This window comes from Anolis carolinensis, chromosome 3 (assembly GCF_035594765.1).
Source record: "Anolis carolinensis isolate JA03-04 chromosome 3, rAnoCar3.1.pri, whole genome shotgun sequence".
NCBI lineage: Eukaryota > Metazoa > Chordata > Lepidosauria > Squamata > Dactyloidae > Anolis > Anolis carolinensis.
The window spans coordinates 281,503,047-281,523,874 of NC_085843.1; the positions used below are offsets into that span (position 1 = coordinate 281,503,047).

General features: G+C 40.7%; 1 protein-coding gene across 2 annotated transcripts in view; it reads right to left on the reverse strand.

Moving 5' to 3' along the window:
- Nucleotides 1-20,828, reverse strand: part of dis3l2 (DIS3 like 3'-5' exoribonuclease 2) — a 242,595-nt gene that overhangs the window by 72,140 nt on the left and 149,627 nt on the right. For both annotated transcript variants that reach the window (XM_008117855.3, XM_008117854.3), the window contains exons 12-14: nucleotides 14,934-15,046; nucleotides 3,211-3,318; nucleotides 875-1,108 (exon numbers count right to left, since the gene is read on the reverse strand). In XM_008117855.3, coding sequence (XP_008116062.2) covers nucleotides 875-1,108; nucleotides 3,211-3,318; nucleotides 14,934-15,046 — 455 coding nt within the window. The remainder of the gene's footprint in view (nucleotides 1-874; nucleotides 1,109-3,210; nucleotides 3,319-14,933; nucleotides 15,047-20,828) is intronic.

Genomic DNA, 20,828 nt, shown 5'->3' on the forward strand with positions numbered 1-20,828 from the left:
CCAATGATGGATCTCAACCAAATTTGGCATGCATACCGGTTATGACCAATTTAAAATACTGGCAGTGTTTTGGGGCGATTGACAGGGGGTCATGAGAGATGTAACCACCCACATCCAGAGAGCCATATGAATCCCAACAACAACAACAACAACAACAACAGCAAAAACAACAACCACCACCACCACCTGTATTTATACCCCATCCCCTCTCCCCAAAGGGACTAAGGGGTTCCCATTAGATTAGGGGCTAATGGGAATGCCACCCCACCAGATCTGGGGGTAAAGGGAGTTACAGCTGGCCATATCTGGACCTGAAGAGAGTTGCAGTCCAAACAGGTCTTGGGTTATAAATGATCCCATTATACGGTTATGCATTTTCTAATGGGTCCATTTATAAAATCCAAAATCAAACAATGACTATTGCTAATAAATAGTATTACAAAATGCCTAACACAGGCAACACTGGAGGCCTTGCTGTTATTTAATAATGCAACCCACTGTTTGACAAATTAAAAGCTGCAATTATTTAAGAGTACAGTGTTCCCTCACTACTTCGTGGTTCACTTTTCGCAGATTCGCTGTTTCGCGGTTTTTCAATCAACTCTAAAAGACTATTATAAATCATAAAAAATTACAATTTATAGCCTGAGGAAAGAGAAGCTGAAGGGAGGAAAAAGGAGCCCAAGCAGCAACGGGAGGAGAAGGAGGTGATTTATCAACACACGATTGGTTGATAAAGACTTAAAATAGTGTATAACTACTAAAATAATGTGTAAATATTAAAATAAATATATTGTCCCTACTTCATGGATTTTCACTTATTGCGGAAGGTATGACTCCATTTTATCTTCACCACTAAATAGGCTGGACTGACCTGATCCAACCGAAGAGCACCATCCTCAAAACGCTGGTTCCGCAGCTTCTTGGCAATTTGATGGAGATTGAGGACTGCCTGGCGAACTTTGGCAACTGAATGTTGTGGGGAGATGGGAGGGAGCTCTTGCGTGCCAAACTCCTTCTCGGGGTTCTCGATCATACTTTGGGCATGGTCATAGCTGAGCTTTGCACAGGAACGGATCACCGTCCGCCCAAACCACTCATCAAGAATCTGAAACATCAAGATGGCAAATGAGGGAAGAGATATAATACCAATGCATTGTTATGTAGAGAAGAAACTCACAGGGAAAGAGGATATCCCTTGTTATGCTCAGACTATTGGGGATACAATTCTTAAAAACTTGTTTATCCACACAACCGCAATCCTGCAAGATTGCACCTGAACTTGATAGTGAATTCAGAGCGAAGGTCTTCCCCATATGGTAAGGGATCATAGACTCTATACTTAAATACCCTAGCAAACATCTCCTACATTTTCTAAGTAAAACCAACTCTCCTCTTTTTTGCAACAGCGAGATTTCAGAGACTTTGTCCTTTCTTCCCTTCTATATCATCTTATCTAGCCTTGATTTTTAAACCATGTGTGTACAGAATCAATCAGCAGGACTTTAAAGAAGAAGATGTAGCACAAGATCTCTTTTCATCTAGGAGTGAATGTGGATCATACAAATGTTATCATGTTCAATATGTCAATCCTTTGGACAAGGTCAAAACAAATGACTGGGTACCTTCATAAAGTTAAACATAGGTTTTGAAAGGACCCAATAGCCCACCTCCCTCAATACCATGTCAGCTATGATTTGTCTTGGAGCTTCATCACATTTGTGTGGAGGTCTTTCCCACACAATAATATGATATGATGAGGAAATCAAGAAAGGAAAGTGAAGAAAAGACCAGAAAATATTTGTCTGCACTGGCTATTTCCTGCAGTCTTCTAAAATGTTGGGACACCAGCCAGTAAAAACAAATAATTAGCTGGCTAATGAAGAATAAATAGTTTGTATACTGTATTTGATTCTGCACATCACAGTAATGCATTTCTTTGGACTCCCTCCTGAAAGCTTGCTCCAACTCAACATGAAAATCCTGTTGCTGGAGACAGGTCCTAATTGCCTGTATCCACATAAACTCCCCATGAAGAAAGACGTGCGCCTTCTTAGAATGAAGCCCTCACCCCCATCTTTTTCTCACCCTTCTAATCCCTGGTTCTCAGCTCCATACAGAGCATCTCAGAGCCATTACAAGCATTAGAATTGTCAGTTCAGACATGATATAATTCCATAAATCTAGACAGATTAAAATATTGTTGCCTAGGTATGGGCACAGGCAAGGATTTCCCATCAAAAACTGTTTTCCAGAACCAAGGGCAAAAAGATCAAAGCTTTTTGACAAGAAGCAGTAACATAAAATGTTCAAGTGACTTCCACCCCAACATGAACTCTAGCAGATATCTGAACTCAGGTGAGCTAGTAGCAGATCAGGATCAGAAGCAGCAAAGGTAAAGACAAGTTGCGGTGATAATGGAAGGATATACAACAAGACTTCATCATGGAGCAAAGATTAATCTGTAGTTGTTAGGTGGGTGGATGAAATCACTATGTTCAGAAGACATATGACATGACTGCACAACTGTGACACATCACATGATCAATTGCCCTCACTTGGAACTTGATATGGTATATGCCCCTTTAGAAGTCATTGATTAAAACTAAAAACTAGAAGTAATTGGAAGCTCATTTCCACTTTTAAAATAAAACATTTAAAAACCACAATTTACTGTAAAGCATGTGCCTTGCTTCAAAAGAGAACTGCTACCCTTGGAATTTTAATGAAAAATGAAAATGGAAGTGTCTTTGTTTTGATATTTCTTGCTGCCAACTGTTAATGGTGGTGATCCATGAATTGCCAAAATCAGGGGGGTTCATGTGGATGATGGATAACTATTGCCTGATATATAGCATTAAATAATAGCCACTGGGAGAAGGCAACAATGGAAGGAGGTTATGGTCTTCTAGGTGGTAATTAGTTGCCATTTTGGGAAGTGAAAAGTATGACTTAGATTTATTTTTTTAAAATATATTTAATCCAGGATAGAAAATCTGATGCTAACCACATGGCCAGTCAAGATGCGTAGTTTTCCTTGGAACTGCTTTGCTTTCTAAATGAGAATTCTTTGATTCATCATACTCCTTTTAAGACTAATGCAACCTGCTCGTTTCCACACATCAGGTATTTTGCTTAGCTGATGTATCAATGCTTATCTCAACATACCGAACCAAGTGCTGAGCCACTTATGAAGCCATCCCTCCTTACCTTGCCTTCTGGACTCAGTTTCCATATGACAGAGAAGGTGAGCCTGTCGGTCATGGGATTGAGACTGCAGAGCTCTTCGCAGAGCAGTTTAGGAAGCATGGGGACCACCTGCGAGGAAAGGGACACAAGTGAAAATGGAGCCAAGATAAGTTTTCCAACTTCCCATTTGATGTCTCCCTCCCCATAACACACCCAAGGCTAAGGGAGAAAGCAGAAATGGGTCCAATAAACAACAGAAGGCACTCAACACTTTCTATATAGTGTTCCCTCACTACTTCGAGGTTCACTTTTTGCGGATTTGCTGTTTCGCGGTTTTTCAATAAACTCTAAAAGACTATTATAAATCATAAAAATTGCAATTTACAGCCTAAGGAAGGGAGGAAGGAGAAGCCAAAGAGAGAGAAAAGGAGCCCAAGCGGCAACGGGAGGAAAAGGAGGCGATTTATCAACACATGATTGGTTGATAAAGACTTAAAAAACTACTAAATAATGTATAAATATTAAAATAAATATAGTGTCCCTACTTTGTGGATTTTCACTTATTGCGGGTGGTCCTGGAACCTAACCCCAGCGATAAGTGAGGGAACACTGTATATAAACAAAACTGGATTCAACCAAATGGAGTAATAAGGAGGCCTGCTATAATGAACAAATAGACTGGTGAACACACCAGGAAAATGCCATTTTGTCAACCTAGCTCCCCCTTTCTCTCTAGCTTTAAATCTCTCTTCTATAACATCTCATAAAGCCCTTGTACACAACTGATAATATATACCAGCTTGGGTACCCAGTGTTGCCTGAGTTATAAGAAGTTATTTTTTTTATTTTACAAAATGCATAAGGTTGTGGGTGTACTACAACTCACATCATGCCACGTTAACCCCTTGAAACTCCATCAATACTTAAAGTTTCTCATGCTGGACAAATTTGCTCTAGATGCATCGTTGATGAGGTTCAGTCTGCTCTCCAGCTGCAAGATGAATTACAACTCCCACCATGGTGGGTCAGTGCCGGGAAATCCCTCCAGTACGTTCCAGGTCCATCATTGGTGGGGTTCAGAGTGCTCTATGATTGCAGATGTACTACAAATCTGAGTACCTACAACTAACAAATGTCAAGGCCAATTCCACCCCAATTCCACCCGTATTCAAATTTGAGCATATTGAATATGACTGTCCCATTTGGTGCAGATCCATTGTTGTTTTCATTCACAGTTCTCTCTGAATGTAAGTCTATATATATAAAAGAGTGATGGCATCACGGCAATTCACAAAACAACAAAAGTACAGGCCCCCCAACCTCAAAATTTGACAACACAACCCATCATCCACGCCTCAAGGTTGATACAACAAAAAGAAAAGAAAAATAAAGTCCTAATTAGAGGGAGAGCAATAATTTTTTTTATCCAATTGCTGCCAGTTTAGAGGGCTAATCTCTGCCCATTTGGTTGCCTAGCAACCAAGGGACAGCCAGGTTTCAGTTAGGGGACAGGCAGATTTAGGCCTCACTTAGGCTTCTTCCACAGATTATCTAATTTGCACTGGATTATATGGCAGTGTAGACTCAAGGCCCTTCCACACAGCTATATAACCCATTTAGAATCTTATATTATCTGCTTTGCACTGGATTATCTTGACTCCACACTACCATATAATCCACTTCAGTGTGCATTTTATACAGCTGTGAAGAAGGGGCCTCAGATAATCCAGTTCTGAGCAGATAATATAAGATTATCAATATACAGCAGAGTCTCACTTATCCAACGTAAACAGGCCGGCAGGATAAGTGAATATGTTGGATAATAAGAAGGGATTCAGGAAAAGCTAATTAAACATCAAATTAGGTAATCGTTATACAAATTAAGCACCAAAACATCATATTATACAACAAATTTGACAGAAAAAGTAGTTCCATGCGCAGTAATGCTATGTAGTATTTACAGTAGAGTCTCACTTATCCAACACTCGCTTATCCAACGTTCTGGATTATCCAACGCATTTTTGTAGTCAATGCTTTCAATATATCGTGATATTTTGGTGCTAAATTCATAAATACAGTAATTACTATATAGCATTACTGTGTATTGAACTACTTTTTCTGACAAATTTGTTGTCTAACATGATGTTTTGGTGCTTAATTTGTAAAATCATAACTTAATTTGATGTTTAATAGGGTTATCCTTAATTCCTCATTATCCAACATATTCGCTTATCCAACGTTCTGCCGGCCCGTTTATGTTGGATAAGTGAGACTCTACTGTACTGTAGAGTCCCTTACAAATTTACCACTAAAATATCACAATGAATTTAAAACACTGACTACAAAAACATTGATTATGAAAAGGCAGACTGCGTTGGATAATCCAGAACATTGTATAAGCGAATGTTGGATAAGTGAGATTCTTCTTTAATATGAAATAATTACTGGGATGGAATAATGCAGAACAATATAATCTCTAAAACCAGGACAGTAAATAAACAGGGGAATTCCACACAGGAAACAATCGGGGCCAGCTAACACCTCCCAACAAAGTATTCCCATCATCAAAGTCTGGAAAATCCTCTGTTTTCTCAGGGCCACAGACAGTAGAAGCCACAGACATAAAATATCGCAAACAATACCACTCTGAAAACAAGGGAATTCCAGACAGGAAACAATCAGGGCCAGCTAACAGGGAGGAAACAGCCAGGCTTTAAAGCTGCAAGGCCATTACATCCTAATCATTTTTCCTAATTGCAGCATTCATACTTGCCTCCAACAAACAAAAAAAACCAATCAGAAATATTGTATATTCACAACCTTTAGGAAATAATATCCCCTGATGGCGCAGCGTGTTAAAGCGTTGAGCTGCTGAACTTCTGGACTGAAAGGCCACAGGTTTGAATTGGGGGAGCGGAGAGAGCCCCCACTGTTAGCTCCAGCTTCTGCCAACCCAGAAGTTCGAAAACATGCAAATGTGAGTGCATCAATAGGTACTGCTCCGGCGGGAAGGTAACGCCGCTCCATGTAGTCACCCCACATGACCTTGGAGGAGTCTACGGACAACGCCGGCTCTTCGGCTTAGAAATGGAGATGAGCACCAACCTCCAGAGTAAGACACGACTGGACTTAATGTCTGGGGAAAACCTTTACCCTTGACCTTAACTACCACCAATTCCTCAATACTTTATTTCCCAGACCACCAGACTTCGCCACAGCAACGCGTGGCCGGGCACAGCTAGTAAACTATAATTCCTATAAATCAAGGTGAATTTTCCACAGAGACCTCCTGCATTTTTTGTTGGTCATGGGAGTTCTGTGTGCCAAACATAGTGCATTGTTGGTGGGGTCCAGAGTGCTCTTTGATTGCAGGTGAACTATAAATCCCAGTACCTACAACAGCTATAAATCAAAGTGAATTCCCCTCAACCCTCTCCAGTATTTTTCTTTGGTCATGAGGGTTCTGTGTGCCAAATGTGGTCCAGGTATTGTCACAGGTGGTCACAGTGCTGTGTCTTAATGCAGGGTGAACTAGAACTTCCATCATGTGGAGTCAATCCCCCAAACTCCTCCAGTATGTTTGGTTGCTGCTCAATTCTCCACTGTTTGTTATGCAGACAGTTGAAAAGAGTATGAAAGAGTTAAGGGGTCTTGCAAATTTCACAACAATGGAGAGAGAAAGGAACCCTGGGAGGTATCTTTGGTGGAGGAGAAACAGAAAATTGTCTCCAAATGAAAGTTTTCACTTGGGTGGTGGGCAGCATGGTGTTTGTGGAGGACATTGGCAAGGCTCTTGGACATGTTCATAGCACTCACTATAACCTGAAATGTTAGTGGACAGAGGGGTGGCTCCTGCTTAGTGGGGACTATAGCTGTTTGTGGAGGCAGGACACTTGCCACATACACACATACAGATTTTCACTTTTATTATGTGTATAGATAGATATATGTGTGTATTATCATTTGCACATATTTTCTCCATTGATGCTTCTATCCTTGCCACATTCAGTTGTTCCTTCCATTGTTTTCCCCAATGAGATTGTAAAACACTTGGATTTATTTCTTATTGTTTTTTAAAGGAAATTGAAAAATACCTTGATTTACTGCTTATTTTTAAAGAACATGTTTATTATTGTTCTTATTCTAATCTTCCTCCTAATATTTATTTATACCCTGCCTTTTCTCCAAAGCTGGAATTCAAGGTGAAAAGAAAAGCAAAGTTAACTGTAAGCCATCCGGGAAATGTCTATCCACTATAATACCAATATAAACAGAAGTTCCTAAAATAGCATTTCTAACACCCTACCCAACCTGTGGGTCCCCAGATGTCTTGGCCTTCAACTCCCAGAAATCCTAACAGCTGGTAAACTGGCTGGGATTTCTGGGAACTGTAGATCAAAACAGGTTGAGAACCACTGCTCTATAGGGTCCTCTACATTTTAATATTATTATTTTCTGTGCCACTCAAAGCAAGTTGAGATAGTGACAACACCAAAAAAAATCACCTTTCCAGAAATTGCCCTTCAAATAGAGTCTCCTGCTTGAAAACAAGTTTTCATTAGGAATATAAGCCACATTACTTCTTACCAAGCATTCAGCAAACAAAACTGTTCTCAATACACTATGACTCCCTTATCCACAGAGGACATATTCCCAGATCTCCCGTGGATACCTGAAACCATGGACAACAAGAATTCTATATTTTTACTATACTTGGGCCAAACGCATATCATAGTCCCACAAACACTTCTGAGGTTGAGTATTTTTTGGAGCTTGAATAAGTGTAATCAAGGATATTGAATCCGTGGAAAAGGGGATCATACTATAATGTTTACTCTTTTTAGTTCTTTAAAAAAATCAGACTGTTGTTTTGTATACATCACCCTACTGTAATGCACTCTACGTGTGGCTGCATTTGAAGCCAGCTTGGAAACTGCAGTTAGTGCAAAGGTCGGCAGCCAGATTACTATTTCGGGTGAGCTTTAGGGAGCATACCACACCCCTTTTAAAGCAGCTCCACTGGCTTCCAACAAGTTTCCGGACCCAATTCAAAGTGCTGGTTATTACCTATAACGCCCTATATGCTTCGGGTCCAACCAATTTCGAGACCGCATTTCCTTCCATGAACCAACGCAGGCTTTGAGATCTGCCGGGGAGACTCTTCTCTTGGTCCCACCACCGTCTCAAGCACGGCATGTGGGGACGAGAAAGAGGGCCTTCTCGGTGGTGGACCCAGACCCTGGAATACCCTCCCTAGAGAAATTAGCTTAGCCCCCACTCTCGAATTTTTCAGGCTAATTTAAAAACATGTGTGTTTTTTTAGACAAACCTTTGACCTTGTGTAATCTATAGTCAGATTTAGAATCCACCAATTACTTCATTATGCACTTTGATTTGTTACTACAGATAGCCAGCTTTGTTTGCAGGTTCTACTGCATTTTAGAAATTTTTTACAATTCATGAGATGGATTTTATGTGTGTTATGTGTGTTGTTTTTAAACTTATGTTGTTGTTTATATGCTTATGTACTGTTGTTTATATGTGGCACTTTGAAGTGTTTCTGTGAGCCGGCCCAAGTCCCTTCGGGGAGATGGTGGCAGGGTACAAATAAAAATTATTTTATTATGACACAGCAAACAAGATAGATATGCTGGATTTCGTTTCACAAAATCACAAGTCGAACATTTCCCAAGTGTCTAGGACTGTGTGATGTATTCTGAGCCATAGCCAGGTCTTCTCCTTATCAGCTTTTCCTTCAATTTTGTCAAGGAACTTTCCATGCAATGTTTTGTCGTGCCAGCTGTCAGCTCTAGTTTGTAGTGCGGTTTTCTTGTACTGATTCTTTGTCTGCTGTGCTTTGAGGAGTTTCTGATTTTTGATTTCAATCTATTATTATTATTATTATTATTATTATTATTATTATTATTATTATTATTTACATCAGACATTAGGAACCACTGATTTAGGGGAAGATTGTTTTAGTAAGACTGAATGATTGCTACGTACCATTCTCCTAACTATCTTGAGGAACAGGTCACTATGTTTATACCGAATAGTACACACACCTCTTATAAACCACAGTTTTCATCTTCTGAAGTAGATGTATCCCCTGCCCTCCCTTATCGCTGCAAGAAGCAAACAGATTCCAAAAAGAACGCTCCAAAAACCCTCACAAAACAACACAAACCAAATAATGGAGGTGCCGTATAACTTTTCAGAAAGCATAACATTTTCTATCCACACGCAGAGCCTTCGGGCTCTTAAAATATTTAATCACGTTTGTGGTTTGGCACCCCATCCCTGCTCGTAAATCCAAGCGAATGGCCTGGCAGCGTATGGGACAGCGAGGCTGGCTGTCGAGTCTCCGACCAGGAAAGAACTCTCTTTCCATAAGCATCAGCAAGGCTGAGCGGACTGGAAGGTCAGGAGGGTGACGGGGTCTGATAAGCCATTCCTCCCGACACAAAAGGCTGCCAGCTGTGTTATTCCAATGGCGAGGGAGCCTGTTGACAATAGGAGGTGGCCCATAACTCACAGATGTCCTACGTGAGGCTGGCCATGCCTTGGCCCGGCCATCGGGGGTTATCTGTTTCAGGAGGGGCAGCGCCCATTGGAAAACTCAGGGCGAGAGAAGAAAAGTGTTTGCTGCCAATCAAACTAAGCTAATCTAGCTATGAAATATTCGAGTATGATGATTAGCAACCTGCAGATCATGTAGATCCAGTGGAGAAGTTAAGAACACTGGTGGGAATGCAACAGTCACAGAACAAGAATCACCTATTAAAGGGAGAAGGATGACAAAAGACAGGAAAGTCTGCACAAATGCTGAGACCACCTTTGGATGGTATGGCTAAGATGCCTCTAATTTCAGAGGTGAGCAGATGGTGGTTTCACACCATTTTGAGAATGACCCAGTGGTTTCAAGGAGCTCAACCTCATGCCAGCTTTTAGTGTGTAGGCATGTGTGCCTTCATGTCATCTGTTAACTTATGGTGTCCACACAAATTCCATAGGGTTTTCTTAGGCAAGGAATATTCAGAAAACAGTTTTCCTCTTCCTTCCTCTGAAACAGAGCCTACAGCACCTGCTATTTGTTGGTTGTCTCATATCCAATTACTAGTCAGGCCTGATCCTGCTCAGCTTCCAAGATCAAATAAGATATGATGCCTTTAGGATAGCGGTATTTAGCCCCTGCCTTAAATGAGACTGAGATTTTAAGGTATTTATATTATCTGATTTAGCGTTAGTTTTTCATCTTTGATACACCTTGGGTGAGTCAGGTACTATGGTCACTAAGATTCCAGATTCAGGGAGAATGTCACCCAAGCCATGAAATAGTAAGGAGTCAAGAAAGTCAAGAAAGAGGCCTGAATTTTGGAGTTTCCTCTTCAAAACTGAACACTCAATTCCCCCAACAACTTCATCTCCCCAATTTTTCTCCCTGAGCTGCAATGCTTCCAGATCTTAGAACGAATCTTGATCAGGAGGTTTAATAGGTGCCAGCGGTGAGATATATGGCAGGTCATAGTAGCCAGTGAGTCCATGGGGAGGCCGGCCAAGGAAAGTGTCCCATGAGGGGGAATCATATCTGGGGAGGCCTGCTATAACAGAGGTGAACCGATGAGCTGAAGGCTTCTTGTGGAAAAATAAAATAGAATCATACATTTGGAAGAGACCATCCAATTCAACTCTATGCCATGCAGGCAAATACAATCAAAGCCCTACCAACTGATGGTCATTCAGATTCTGCTTCAAAATCACAAGAGAAGGAGAATCTATGGGATTCCTAGGCAGCATATTTCACTATCAAACAGTTCTGACCATTAGTAAGTTCTTTCTAAGGCTTAAGTGCAATCTCTTTTCCCGCCATTTAAATCCATTGCCCCAGTCTCTGGAGAAGCAGCAATAAAGCTTGCCTAATCCCAATGTGACATCCTTTCAATTACAGTATGTAACAAAATTTGAAAAAAATATATTCCTGGTTTGAAAGTATTATTTCCTGTTTAATTGTACGGTACTTACTTTGAAAACAATTGTTATATTTCAGGAAAAAAATCATTTTTGTGGCTGCCACAAACTATGCTGAATTGGTTGAGACTCAATGATTCATTGAAAAACTAGGGCAAAATGTGCTGCAGGATGTCCCTCCCAAAAAAACAAAGTTTTTGTAGTTTAATAAATGTTTTCCATGTTTTTATGATAGAACCAATTAGGTACAAAAATCGTGTTACATAGTGTTATTTAAGCAATTATGTTCTTTTTCAACCTTCTCCAAGCTAAACATACCCAGATCCCTAAACCGCTCTTTAGTGAGATTACTGGTTTTCAGACCTTTGGCCATTTTGGTCACCCATCTCTGGTCATCTTCCAGGTTGTCCATACCCTCCTTGAATTGCGCTGCCCAGAACTGGACCCATGGTTATTCCAGATGAGGCCTGAACAAGGCAAAATAACAGGGACTATGGCTTCCCTCGATCTCTACTCCTATTGATACAGCCTAGAATCACATTGGTTTTTAGTTGCTGCATCCTGTTCAATCTGGATCGCAATCAGGCTCCAAAGAATGTGAAATTCCACCTATTGCCTGTTGGGATGGTGGAGCCACACTAACAGCCCAATGGCTTTGGCTTCCATGGCTTTGCGCCCATCATCCAAGGAAGGGGACGTGCAAAGCACAATCACTGGGTGGCCCCCGACACTGAAAGACACTCAAAGGAAACAGGCAATTTGTTGAGGAGCCAAGAGTTTCTGTTCAAGCGTTGCTTTCTCTTTTGCTTTCTTTCTTATTTTTGGTATCAACACTTCCATGAATTCAGGCTTCGATCACCTCTTTATTATTCAGCTTGACATTATCAAAATATCAACACCTCAGACAACCTGCTGGTGTCACCATCTCAAGGCCCTTGGACTCAACTTGTGATTGGCTTCCATTCCTCCCAATCTTTCATCTTCAGGATGATGATGAAGAAGAAAGAGGAGGGGAGAGGACCAGTAAAAATAGGATAGGGATTTATGGCTGACCTTCCCCAGCCAAACTACTTCACACCTAAAACAACACAGAGGGACGTGCCAGAAGGGAGAAAACTGTTTAGATTTGCCTGCTTTGTAGAATCTGATACACTCATTTTTAAGTCTCCCAGTTTCTCAAAACAAACCATTAGCCTTTCGCACAACTAGCCCTTTTCTCCCAGGCAGGCAGTTCAAGAGAATTAGTTCCGCAGTGCTATTTGATTTCCTTGCAGGGAGAATTCCCACCCAGCCTCATACACACAGGCAACATCCAACCCTGAGGAAGCCAGGGTTTGCAATGCTACAGTTGTCAAACCTAATTTGCTCCAGAGCTGCCTTCCCCGTCTTACTTTCTCCATACGCAGATAAAGACTTGCATAGAAGAAGTGTGCACCTCTCAACCCCGCCTTAAAACCACTTTGTAGAGGCACTTTATGTTAGCCAATTATTTTCTACTTTTGCACCTTTGGCTTGAGTATTCAGGCAAGGTGTTCTATTCCTTAAAAAAAAAAAACCTCTGGTGTTCCTCAATCCAACAAATAGCCCTACCTGCAGCACAAAGGCTGTTTTGAATAAGGAAGGAGTGTTCTGAACACAATGATTCTATTTCAGTGGTTTAACCACAAGTCCCTTCCAGCCAATGGTTTATAGTTTGCATTTAGAATATAAAGTCATTGCTGGTAGGGACTTAAATGTTCTTTATGTTATTCTATGCAGTGCCAAGTGTACTGAGAGCAGGAATAATAAAATCGGCGACTTGCCTAAATAGTGTTAGACTGCTGCAGCACAGCCGTGCAAACTCTGATACTTCATCAAACATTGAGCCTTCCCCAACTCAGTGTCATCCAGACATTCTCATTGGTTCCAACCTGCATGGCCAAGGGTAAGTATGATGGCAACCATAATCCAAAAGGCTGCAAGGGCACTAAGTTGCCTGGGGTGAGGCTTCTTGAGCATTATATGCTGGCTTCAGTTCACCAGTGACATGGGTTCATTAAGTAAAAGGGAGAGGATATTTTTGGGGAGGTGACCCCAGCTTAGTCTTAGGACACCCACTTTGCATGTGGAAGGTGCTTGGAACATCTGTAGCATCTGTAACAAAATGGAGGGGGGGGGAGAGATCCCTGTCTAAAACCCTGAAGAGATGCTGCTAGTGAGAGTGAATAATGCAAATAATGCTATCAACAATGTTGAGTTATTACTATAGGCAAAGCTAGACACATCTGGTGACCACTGGGTCAGGGGAGGCTGTACAGCACAGGAAGCTTCAGACTTTAGCAGAAAAAGCCAAAGTGTTTGTATCACTGAAATAACCTGTTTTGCATTGGCTCCAGGAGAGTACTGCTTCACATAATGAATACTGTTCCCATCAGAGCACCAATAACTCCAAATGAACATTGCAAACATTCACAAAGAATAATTGTGCCAATGGATATTAACCAACATAGCTAAACAGAACTTCCCCACCACTATATACTATATATACTATATCCATTCTTTCAAGGGTATGAATGAGATAGTCACAGGATTAGCATTTCCAGTGAAGTAGGACAGAGATTCCACCTAAAAACATTCAAAAGTACTTCCTGGTGGTTAAATCAATGTTCAACAATGAAATATACTGCTTCAGAATATAGTGGAGTCTATTTCTTTGGAGGTTTTGGATAGAGTCTTCCTTTGTGGCAGAATGAGGTTGGACTGGATGGGCCTGTGGATCTCTTATGAGAAGGATAGCGACTAACACTAAAGTAGAACGTTGTGTGGTTTCCAGGCTGTATAGCCGTGCTCTAGCATCATTTTTTCCTGATATTTCCAGATGTAAAAGCCTTCAACAACATATTGAACACTGAAATAACAATTGCTTTTTCACTGTAAGCTGCAAAATAAACTAGTCTACTTCCCATGCAAATGGAGCATACTGTACATTTTCCATTATCCATTCCAGTATATTCTGTCTACACCAGTGCCACCAATACATCCGTTTATATAGAGTGAAGAGTAACAGATGAGCCCCCTCAACCTATTAATCCTAAGCACACATGCAGCAAGTGCCACTAATTTTATTGTACTCTGCTCTAAGATCCTCAGATATACATGACACACTTTGTCATAGCAATAAAATAAAAAATTTCTATTGAAAATAATATGTTTGCAGGGAAAATTAGACTTCTTTGGTCATTGCCATTCAAGGCAATGAAAATGCTTCTTTAATTATACATTGAAAATATGGTGTAATTTATTTCATGTATTATTTTATGTTTATTTTCATTGTTTAAGCTGTACCAAGATTTTTTTAAAAAAAAACTCATTAAAAATAAACAAATGCTGCCTGCTGCAAAAGATATACTGAATGTTCATAGAACTGTAACAAGTTTGAAATGTAACAGGTTTAGCCTTCCAATGTGTGTGAAAATTGCACATTTAAAGGAAGACTTTTTAAAAATAGGTGTTGAGGAATGCATCACTCAAGTAAACTGCACTATAGCCTGCTAAAAAATGTCAAAATACGTGCATAAAGAAACAAGAAAGGACAGGAACAGTTCAGAGAAAATTAGAAATATTTAAAATGGGTGATGAATTCATGTGGATCTGCACAAGGTGGAAAAGGCATGCAATTCCATAATAAATCCCAGACTTGTTACATTTCTGCCCAGATGAATAGTATCTATTGGGAGTTTTGGGTGCGTGTATGTGTTGTTGTTTTTGTTTTTCTTAATAAATAACCTTCTTCTTACCTTCTGCACAAGGTAGACGCTGGTTGCTCTCTTGCTCGCCACTTCATCCAGTTCCGTTCCTTCCAGCACAAAATAACTCACATCTGCAATGTGAACGCCCACTTCAAAGTTACCTGCAATGATGGAAGGAGGAGGATTGTCAGACAACTGTAATGCAAAAGCAACAATGGCGAACAAAGCATAACCATACAGATATATGGGACGTGAGATGTTTGAGATCCTTCAAGATGGGAGAGGCACAACAATTGAACACTCGGCATTCAATCCTGCTCTGGATTAACTTCATTGGGATTCATTCAAGTTCTCATCTTGCAAGTATACATTCCAGTAAATGCATTTTAGCTGGGACCAAATGTTTATTACTTTTTTTGTTAGGAAAAAAAGAGGAAATAATATAATTGGATATGCAGCAGGCCTCAATCTTTGCAGGAATGCAGGATCCCTGTGAAAGTGGAAAAAATGTGAATATAGGCCCAGTATTTTATTTTTACATGACAGAATACTTCTTTATCCTCCAAATGGGATTCTATGGCCAATTCCTGCCAAATAAGTGTTCTATTTAGGCATTTATATATAGGTGGTTGATTGATATTATTAACTCTTGTTTTATTGTCTTACTGTGTTTTCGTTTTTTGTATATTGTTCAATGTATTTATGCTGTTGTTTTTGTAAATTGTGTTACTTGGGCCTTGCCCCATGTGAGCCACCCCAAGTCCTCGCGGGGAGATGGTGGCGGGGTATAAATACATTATTATTATTATTATTATTATTATTATTATTATTATTATTATTATTATTATTATTTCTGGGTCCTCCAGCATGGCTCTATGTTCAACATCCAGCAGCGGTTGCACTCAACTGCTTTGGGTGCAACTTGCCACTACGATGTTAAGACTGAAATAAAAGTAAAAGAATTAACATCCCATGTTGGTGCCTAAAAGCCAGGCCAGTTCAACTGCCACAAGGATAAAAGTTGTACAAAAGCAGCACGTTCTTTCATTTGATTGCACTAAGAAAAGAAAGGAAGTGGTGGACCTTTGGACACAGCCTCCGAAACCTCGTTCTCACCAAAACGGCCTGCTGAGAGTAAAAATAAAACATACGAGGGGGAAGAAGGCGCTCCGGTCCCACAGCTCAGGATACATTCCACAGTGCTTTCGAATGCTGGAGTTAGACTCCAAGGCTGACGAGGAAACGGCTCACCTCCAAAAAAGCACCTACACAATCGCGTCACCTTGTTATCACAAGCGGAGAAGGCTACTTAGGAGAGAAGCTGACGGGCCAGGCTTAAAACGGCTTCGGTGGAAAGCCTTACACAAACAGCTTTAATATTATGAGCAACAGGAGCCACATAGTTGCAGAAGGGAAGAAGAAAGGGGACCCCTTTTGAAGCCCATATTCCAATACCCCAACCCCAAAGGGCAAATATTGATGGAAGGAAAGGGAGACGGTCATTACATCATGGCTCTAATCGCCGTCTCATCTGATAGGCGGGCTCTTGCAGCCGTGAACTTTCTGTCCTCGGCAGAATGTTGACAAACCAAGAGAGATCCCGTTACATGAGATAATAAAACATGGAAGCCGCCAAAGAAAACACGCTGGATTGAGTTCATTTACTCAGGGTTCCCATCTGCGGTTCTGAAGGCAAGAGGCAGCCTAATGCCTCCTCCCTCTACTTCTCCACACTTGAATTTGTGGAAGTAGCCCGATTTAGTTACATATATTACCGACATACGCCGGCTTAAATTCAAACCATGCTGAGACACCACCAATACTTAGTAAAAACCAAGGCCAGGGCAATAGTACAGCTCTGAGGTCTTTGTAAAAAGGTCTAAACAAACATACTACAGGTTGAGTATCCCTTATCCAAAATGCTTGGCACCAGAGATCTTTTCGATTTTGGAATACCCATATTTGCATATATGTACATAAGAAAGTCTAATCATGTTTCACAGATGCCTTATACACAGGCAAACGATGGTGTCAAACAAAACATTTTCAACAATTGCGTACATGAAGCAAAGTTTGTGGACCTTGAACCATCGGAAAATAAAGATGTCACAATCTCAGCCACCCATGTAGACAATTTTGGAGTATTCCAGATTTATGAATTCCAGTTAAGGGATGCTCAACCTGTACCTAATGCAGCACATTAGGTGACTAACCTTGATACAGACCATTTCAAATTGCTGGTCTGGAGTCCTATACTCTAAGCCTCTTAATTTCAAAACCAACAATGTTCTCTCACTCAGAAAACCAACCTGGGTATTTTTGTTTTGTCACAGTACTAAATCTCTTCCAGTTAATACTGCATTGAGGAATCTACCATTGCTAACGTGATGTACTCTGGCTTTCCTTCCTAAATTAAAAAATTAAATACTCTTTCCTGGCTGGGGGGTGTTCTTCAAATCCCACACTGATTTAACCATTTCTGGTTGAACAGAAGAGAAGAAGGGGAGAAGAGAAGTTGCCTGCCTGCTTTTGGCTCTCGTTCCTCTCACCTTGCCCAGATAGCATCCATACATTCACAACAGGCATAAGACCGGCTTGTAGAATCCAAGTTGGAAATGAGAACAAAAGAAAAAGATGCTACTTAGAATTAACACTAGCCCTGTTAATGCCAAGGAACAATACCTGTGAGGCAGCTGGTTAACACATTGATTCCACTGGCCAAAGCTGGCTTGAATCCTTTGGGGTTAAAAGCACTGCTGTCTGCTATTAATTCTGCTATCGCATGCAATTTCAGAAATACTGCAAATGAATGAAAAATCATGACTTTCCATTGCATCAATATCTCATCCTTGTCTCGGTGATGATATATTGCATCTAGAGTTAAAACACCTTAGGGTTTTAACTTTAAAGCTCAAATCTGTTATTGAAACTTTATATTGGAGATGTAGTAGCTGGTTTAGGTCTGAAATGTTGATGCAATGGAAAGTCATGATTTTTTATTCATTTGCAGTATTTCTGAAAAGAGTAGGGGTTCATTGACAGCATCATGCATGCATCATTCTAACCATCATTCTGGCCAATCATCCAGTTTTTTATACGTGTGGCAAACTAAGCAATATGGAAGAAAGGAGTAGAAATACAAATTTAGCACCACTTTGTCCATCTGCAGCTCCTTCTCCCGTTAGCTGTTTCTTATTCTTTCCCCAATGAGTCACAAAAGTGATGCCAATCAACTCCATCATAAAGAGAATGGACATTGTGGCTCCACAAAACCCACCACGTTTGCCATGTGTTGACATCACTGCAGAAAAGTAAATTGAGCATGAGCGCAACACTCTCTGGAACAGTCACAGGAGTAACATCAAGGAATCACACAGACCACACAGTGAACAGAATGGCGTCCCTGGGGGCACATGAAACAAAGCAAGAAAAGGGTACGCACAGGGCAAGGCAAACATTTGAACAGAAACTGCTAAAAAAAATTGCTCTCCAAGCTATGCCAAAAAATACCCCTCTCTCAAAGCCCTGCATTGTTCTAGCTTACAATCAACTCTATACTAGGCATAACTTCCAAGAGGCATCCACATTGTAGTTATAACACTTTGATTCTACTTTCAATGCCATCACTCCATCCTAAGGAATCCTGGGATCTACTAAGGGACTTCAAATTCTCTAATTGGAGGACATAAAAGATGGTGGACACGAGCTGGTAACCTCAAGGTTGGATGTCTGCAATGTGATTTACCATTGGGCTCTCTCTGTAACAAGTTCAGAAACTCCAATTAGTTCAAAACATGGCAGCCAGATTATTTCAGGAACATCCAGGAGTGAGCATACCGCCCCTATACTAAAGTCATTCCACTGGTTGCCAATCAGTTTCCAGACAAAGTAAAAGTGTTGGGTTTAATCTTTAAATGTTTGGGTCCAAGTTACCTACAAGATGGCCTTCTCCCATACAATCCAGTGCCTCTCGGAACATTAAGGACCTCTGGATTTTACATGGACTCCAACCAGCCAGAACCTGACAGGCGGCCGTCACCCAGAGGACCTTTCCATCGGCCGCCCCAGGAAGAAGACTGCAGGAAGAGATTCACCAGCTAAATCAACTGTCAGAATTCAAGACGCAACTGAAGACCTATCTTCACAGGTATGATGTTCCCATTCAGGGAAGGTGCTCATATCTTAATCCAAAGGGGCAAAGGATGGATGAGGAATGATTTATACAACAAACCTATGAAAAGAGTTTAATGCAAGTTTGGATTTCAACTACTCCACTGATGACCTCACCTCCCTGAACAAAAAACAGCCTCTATTTCCCTGTATTACTGTAATAACAATAATAATAATAATAATAATAATAATAATAATAATAATAATAATAATAAACAGGAGGAAGAAAGGAAGGGTCTCACAATCTGCAAGTACTCAGCAAAAAAGTGCCAGCACAGCACTCTGGTGTGATGTTCACTCTAGGAAGCAGAAAAACAAGAGCTTTGAGATTATGTGAGTAGCATGAGGAAGAAAAAGACAAGTATCCTGCTGGTAGCAAATTCATATTCCGTCTCCTAACCAGCTGCTTTCCTCACACAGACTAAAAGGAGGCAAATATGCAAATTGAACCATTCCACAAAAAATGATGTCAGTTCTCAGATTTATTATGCCTTGTAGAAATCTGCACTGTAGTATTTCAAAAGCAATTTTAAAACCACCAAGAGTCCATACATTAGAGCTTTCATTTATTCAGAAGTGTCCATTTTCTCTCGATTTGCTATGCAGGAATCCCTTAGCGACTCCAGTTTATTGGCTCTGGTGATTTGCAGCAGATCAACAAAGTTCTCTGAGTAACACTATCATCTGTCAATAGCTTTAACAACTTTAAAAGCCTACTATCTGTAGCTAAGTAATACAGGAGGGGAGAATGTCTAGTAGAAAACCAAGAGAGGATTTTGTGTTTGTGGAAATGACAAGAACACAGCATCAAGCAAAGGCTTAAAGTCCTAAACCAACTTCCATGTATGGGAAGCCTTCAACATTTGAAAATGAAAAACAATGAATAAAACTTCTTTGTCTCAAGGAGTCTCTAGCTCTTCCAGCGTGATACATTGACTCAGCCCCTGAAAACCCCGTTATTAGGATCCCATGACAGAAACAACTGGAAGGCATACCACAATGACAACAAAATGTGGGACAATAGCAGAGAAAGGATGCGCAAAAACCAGATTTCACACGGCTACACTGAACATGCATACATCCTCTATGTGGGCTCATCCAGATCCCAAATAGATTCTCAATGCATGAAATATTCTGCACACTAGCAACCTCAGTTTTGGGCCAAGAAAAGCGACATTGTGCAACCTCTTGATGAATTCAACAAAACTGAGTAGGTTTGCGTAATTACTCTCATCTTATTCAATGTATTCTGATGCTTTTATCATTTGGACTACTGAGTCTGGGTTTTTGTGTAATGGGCAGAGGCTAAGGTGGTTTTGATGCAGCACTGGTCTGGACTGGCTTGCTTTGAAATTTCCAGCCACCACATCTAACTGCTGTCTTGCCACTGTGTTTGCAGCTGTCTCAACTGGGGATAGTTACAGTTCCATATTTCACAGCCATTCCACTTCAGTGTAGTGGAATACAATTACTTTCCAATAAAATCAGAGTTGGAAGAGACCACAAGTCCAATTGCCTAAACAGACACCTACAAGAAAGCTTCTGGGGTCACACACCTTCCAGGAAATTCTGGGCAAGCTAGATTCTGCATCCTCATGATGCCATCCTATGGAATTAAGAGCTGTGCCAGACCTTGCAAAAGTTACCTTCTGGAACTACAACTCCAGAATCACCCACCCACAAGCCAGATTGGTGAAAGAGGGGTGTTCTGGGAAGTGTAGCTGAAAAAGAACATTTTAGGGAATCACATACAAGTTTGGCCAAGCAGATATC